Raw genomic sequence first — 6270 nt, forward strand, 5'->3', positions numbered from 1 at the left:
AGGGAATCCTCTCTGTCCTGCCTGACTTCTCTCTTACACACTCACACACACACACTTTCTTATATATTTCTTTTTTTGTGTGGCTCTGATATAATTTACTGTTGTTGAGCAGAAAGTTAAAAAAAAAAAAAAAAGAGAGAGAAATTTAAAATTTTGTCATTTCTGATCAGCTAACGCTCTACATTTGAATGGTGTTTAACTGCGTTTTGTCTTTTTGCCCGAAGCCCCGAAGTGTGAGTGGAGTGGAGATGAGAAAAAGGCAGGCGGCGCACATCGAGGCCCCCCCCCAGGCCCCCGGACAGCCCCGACCCAACACCTGCTGCCTGTGCTGGTGCGGCTGCTGCAAGTGTCTCTGGTACTGTAAAGCCTCTCCTTCCGTCTTCCACTCTCAAACCCTTCAAACGTTGAAGCTCAAGTTTTTGCTTTGCACCATTGACACGTTGAGCTGCAGGATATGTGTGTGTGTGTGTGTGTGTGTGTGTGTGTGTGTGTGTGTGTGTGTGTGCTGCTGCTGCTGCTCAGGATGTGACGCATGCAAGCTTGAGCAAGTCCCGATGGTTTCACACCGGCCACCCGACTCGTAAATGCAAAAAATCCTGAAAATGAAAAGATGGCGGCTATGGCTGAGACTCCAGAGTTTAGTTGAAACACTAGCAACGTGCGAGTACGCAGACTCCTGCAGAGTCCGAAGCATTTTCGAAAAGTTCCGCCTCTGGGGCAATTTTCAACAAGGCCGCGAGCACCGTCGTCGTGGAAACGGACGCCTGAAACGCAGCGAAATTTAAGTGAACGGGGCCTTAAACTGCGGCGCATTCCCGTCATTGTATTTTAAAAATAACATTTGCAAAACAGTGTTGTTGTTTTTTTTGTCACGATAAAAACAACTGCGTGTAAAATTGTACGACAGTATTGTGGTGTGGTGACTTTTATTTGAAATTTGTAGTTATCTAAATAGTCCCCGATGTCGATCGTGAAGCGGGCGGCTCGACCGCGGTGCCCCCGGGCAAGGCACCGGCGCACCGGGAACCGGTTCTTGGCTCCCGCGGGCTGGCCTCGCTGCAGCTCCTCTCTCGCACTGAATGAAACATTGTTTTCAGGCAGTGAATGGTGAATGTGCTGCTTCTTTCACGCCACTTCATCTGAAGTGGTGGCAGCTTGTCGACTGCGACTCGGATTCGCGTTTCTCAGGCCGACCCCCTCCCCCCCCCCCCCCCGGCGTCCGATCTCCAGAACCGGGCCCAAAAAAAAAAAAAACGGCGTCTTCCACACCCAGCGCTTGTTTGTTTTTATTCTAAGGCAGGGAAGCTCGATCTCTCAAGCTTCGCGCGGCACAGCGGAGATCTTTGTGTGAGGAAACATGGGAATTACTTTCCCTGCCCCTTCATTTTCTGTTAAGTGTAGATGAGAGTAAATCATAAGGGAGTTTTTTTTCCATATTCATTTTTTCTCCCGTATTACGACTGCTATGTTTATTTATTTTTTTTATTTATTTATTTTTTCTCCAGTTGCTTTTTTTTAAAATTTGAATATATTTTTTGTATCACTGGTGTCTTGGGTAACCACACGGGTTTTTAAGGGATAGGCTAAAATAAGCCTTGGCTTCAGCCTCTACCCATTTCGGTTGCAAGTATATTGTGGAAACAGTGTGGGGGGGGAAAAAAAAAAAATCACAGGTGTGTGAACTTGTACCATGAACTGAATGCACAAAAATTCATCAACTGTACTTATACTGAAACTGTAACCGAAATAAACCATTCATTCATTTTTTTAAATTTTTTTTATTGCGTTTTACAGATGAGGTCTTTATGTAAATAACGTTCATCAGCCATTTACAGTTTCTCCTCTACATTCTGACCCCCCCTCCAGCCCCGCGCCCCCTCCTAATCCCTCCCCGCCCGCCCATTACACAAGGCCCTTATCTGACTGGGGTGCCTTTCTATTTCCATCCACACATCACATGCAAAACAGCTGTGAAGAACAGTATATTTAGCTGTATTGTGAGGGCGCCGGGGGGCTGCGGCCCGGCTTAGCCCATTACCGCCGCACAAAAGGGACTTTGACAAGAGACATCGAGAGGAAAGAAAGATCCTCCATGGTGGGACGGAAATAGACGGCGCTATGTGTGTGTCGCTTTGTGGACTCGGTAAGTGTGACTGAGCTACGGCAGCCTCTCGAGTCTACCCTGTGCGCGCGCGTGCGTTCACTTGTGGCTTTCATTTTACATCCCTGCTTAAAGAAACTTAAGTCTTAATGGAGGCAACGGCCCTTCTATACTATCCTCATCTCCATGTTGCCGTTAAAAAAGAACAAATGTTGTCAAAATTCTGCCAAATTGCACCGACGAACAAGCGAACGTTACAAAAAAGTGACAAACCATCGCTAACGTTGCATAAAGTTACAATAAATAAGCCAAACGTTACTGAAAAAGACCCAAAAAGCAACGTTGCAAATGAAATTCACCAAATATTATCCTAAAAATAAGCAAATGTTACTGCTGGAAAAGAAAAAGCCCTCTCAAATACACTGTATTTTTCCATAAGAATTCCAAGCAAGACTAAAATAAACCAGCAAAGCAAGCAACAGTCACAAAACCGAACATTCCAAAACAATAACCACATTTAGCTAGAAAGAAAACACTAAAATGAATCCGATTTTTCTCAGAAGTGACCAAAAATAAACAAAAAGAGCAAGCAATGCGTTACGAAAAAGTAAATTTCACCCCCATAAAAAATTTTCCGGAATTACTGCAGATATGACAAAAAGATAACCAATCGTTTACCAGAAATGACCAAACGTGACAAATACTACAAAGATCTTCCCTGAAACAACTTTGTTGTATTTACCGCTATATAAATAATGTTGAATTGAATAAAAAAAATGGCAAATGTCAGCAATAAAGTAATAAAATATGACGTATTAGAGTATTAATACCAAAATAATAACCAAATGTGATCAAAGAAATAACAGTATATACAGTATATCTAGTGTATATAGCCTTCATCTGTCCTCCTCTACTCTTCCATCACATTTTGATATTTGGTTTGTGCGTTTGAGACGGCTCGGCCGGGGAATGTGATGAACGGTTCATCAACTCTCTGACAGTCACTGACTCGCCGCCGTCAGATGAGATGTGAGTGATTGAAGGTCCTGGCAGCCGTTTATTTGGCCGTCCAGCTCTGCCGGCGATCCGCTCATGATGCTGACGACGAAGACGCGGCCTTGAGAGGAAACGTCAAGGAAAACAAATGCAGCCGCTTGATGGGTTAATTCAACTTTTAACGGCCCGGGTCGACGAGATTCTGCTGAATCGTTAACGATACACATCGAATGGGTTTCCAGCTCTTTTTTCCCCCCACGGGGCAGTTCTTTGTGTCTTTGTCGGTTATTGGGTGGTTGGATTGAGGAAGACCTGAGTGCCAGTATCGTGTGAAAAGTATGGGTCCTAACACAGAACCCTGTGGGACTCCAGGGTTAGCTTTAGCGTTAGCTTGAGCTGAAGAGTCACATTTTGAGCGTGAAGCTCTTATTTCTCTTCCTTCCAGTGGCTTTTACTGGATATCATTGGTTATGGTTGAGCATTTGTTTATCAGATCTGTTACTAATTGTTTTTTTCATTGTTATTGGACACAAACTGGACGTTTATTTCCTGCATGGACACATAGTGTGTTTGCATCTTTTATGGTGTATATTGAGCATAATCAGAATATGTCTGCATTCTTGAACCTCCGTGAAAAGCAGAAGACAAACTGAACTGTGGTTTCTTTTCTTTAAAAGACTTTAAAAGTCTTTATGTTTGATCGAATTCTAAAACATTGTAGGCTGCACGCGTACAAAAATCAGTAATAATAAAAAACAATTGCCTCTTATTGTCCCCACTGACTAAAATCACAGTTTATTCTTAAAACTTGTGATCCTCAATGTTTAATTTCTACGAATGGCTTCAAACCCTGTTTTCACTGGTCCGCTTTGCCCGATGCAGCCGAACCGAAACTCTTCATTTGCCAAATGAAGGGAAAATGTATTTACTTTGGTCTCTGCGGTCGTTTCTTGTCGCAGGAATGAAGACAGGATGGAGAGGAGTGAACGACAGACCTGCACCAAGCTGGACAGTATTGAAGCTGCTGAAGAACTGTGAGTCCCCACCCCCGCCCCCCCACCCCCACCCCCCCGGTTCTGTCTGTCCCACACCCGCGTCTCCGTCTCCGCTGCAGACACCCCAGTCTGGACGAGGCGCTGTCCTGGGCCCGGAGCTTCGAGATGATGCTGCGCTCGCTGGAGGGCCGGGAGATCTTCCGGGAGTTCCTGCGGTCCGAGTACAGCGAGGACAACCTGCTGTTCTGGCTGGCCTGCGAAGAGATGAAGAAAGAGACCAACCCGCCGGTGGTGGACGAGAAGGCCAGGATCATATACGAAGATTACGTGTCCATACTGTCACCCAAAGAAGTGAGTGAGTTGTTTTTGTTTTGTTTTTTTTTTCATTTCAAGGAAGTTTCTTTGCGCGGCGCCGTTTTGAGAATCGGCGTGCGGTTACGAGGGAAACGGCAGAAACGCTTCATGTCGGGCCGGTTGTTATTCGACTTGGTCTCCATGGAAACCGGGGAAAACGCTGCGACTGTGCGTTGGTGAAAGCTGGGGTAGATGGACAATAACAACAATGGCTGCCTCCAGAGTGTCATGACTCCCAGTACATGATCTCCTGGGATTTTGTTGTTTTATGGCTGAAAGTCACCTGGAATTACACGTGACCCCCCCCACCCCGGTCTTCTGTCCATACGAATGTCCGTTTACTCGCCATTGTTAACGATCATAACGTATCACGCAACCGACAGCGGCCACTTGTGGGATCGGCATGCCGTCTGCATTTGTATTCAGCGTTTCTGCCGTTTCCGGGGCAACGGGTTTGTCCGGGACCGCCGTAACAGAAGCGTTTGTTCTTGTGACCCCCCCCCCCAGGTGAGTCTGGACTCGAGGGTCAGGGAAGGAATCAACCAGAGCCTGGCGGAGCCGAGCAACCTGATGTACGAGGAGGCCCAGCTCCAGATCTACACCCTGATGCACCGCGACTCCTACCCCCGCTTCCTCAACTCCTCCGTTTACAGAGACCTCCTGGCCAGCAGGAGGCGCACCTGCCTCGACACCTAGACCCCCCCCCCACCACCACCACCAACACCACCCCACCACCACCACCTCCTCCTCCTCCTCCTCCTCCGCAGCGCGTCGCCGCCACCGGATGCCAACAAGACTACTACTTAAACGTCAAATACTACTATGGTACCAGAAGCTGGGTTTTCAGGTGGGGGGGGGGAGGGGGAGGGGAGGAAAATCTCTCCCTCTGTTTCGATTGAACAGACTGAATGACATCCATGATAGCTGGTTGTTTTTTTTCTTTTTTTAATTTATGTTTTTTTTTTTAAGCAATTTGTATCCAGTTGTCCACTGGAGCCAGGTCAGCCTTCGCTGGCTGATTATTGGTCAGTTTGAGACCATTAACCGCTGGCCAGTGATTGTTTTGATAGCAAATTGTGCCGTACGCGCGGGTTGACCGGCCCGGCCCGGCCCGGCCCGGGTCGGTGGCCGTCAGTGGAACCCGACGACCAGCTGTTTGGGTCACTGTGGACAAGAAGCTCCTCAGGCGGTGTGGACAGGAAGCGAGAGACACAAGAAGGACAAGCCTACTGTTCCTGTACTGTAATATTTAGACCTCATGCTTTTTTTTTTTTTTTTTAACCTTCACTATATTATTCCCTGTCCTTACCCATTCTTCTTTAAGTTTGATCCCATTCCCCAGATTTTGTTTCTTCACTGTCCAAACATGACACTTAGTAGTCCCTCTCTCCCTCTCCCGCCTTCTCTCCCTCCTTCTCTCCCTCCTTCTCTCCCTCCTTCCTCCAAGCTTGACAATTCTAAGCCGTGGACTGCAACAAGTTTTTTTGTTTTATTCTCTTTGAAAATGGAGAAGGATTCAGGCAGGGGGAGCGCTCTCGCTCTCTCTCTCTCTCGCTCTCGCTCTCTCTCTCTCTCTCTCTCTCTCGCTCTCTTTGTGGCTGTGAAGGGAAAAAACAAAACAAAAGTTGACTTCTGCCAATTTTAAGCTTGGTGCAGTTTTTTTTCTTAATTGACGGCGGCAGAAGCAGCAGCATCCATCCATCCCTCCATCCATCCATCCATCCATCCATCCATCCATCCATCCATCCATCCATCCATCCATCCATCCATCCATCCATCCATCCATCCACCTTACCTGTCCGTCCATCTGTACGTCCATCTGAG

The 6270-nt window shown here is 46.9% G+C and overlaps 1 protein-coding gene across 1 annotated transcript; it reads left to right on the plus strand.

Annotated features, from left to right (window-relative positions):
* Positions 1-248: 248 nt before the first annotated feature.
* On the plus strand, positions 249-5279 carry rgs17 (regulator of G protein signaling 17; the record flags this gene model as incomplete). The annotated part of the gene is made up of 4 exons (XM_080507294.1): positions 249-355; positions 4057-4131; positions 4212-4443; positions 4954-5279. 4 exons carry the CDS (start codon positions 249-251, stop codon positions 5140-5142), a joined length of 603 nt encoding a protein of 200 aa, XP_080363420.1. The 3' UTR covers positions 5143-5279.
* Between the last annotated feature and the right edge of the window lie 991 nt (positions 5280-6270).

This window comes from Blennius ocellaris, assembly GCF_963422515.1.
Source record: "Blennius ocellaris genome assembly, chromosome: 13".
Classification (NCBI taxonomy): Eukaryota; Metazoa; Chordata; class Actinopteri; order Blenniiformes; family Blenniidae; genus Blennius; species Blennius ocellaris.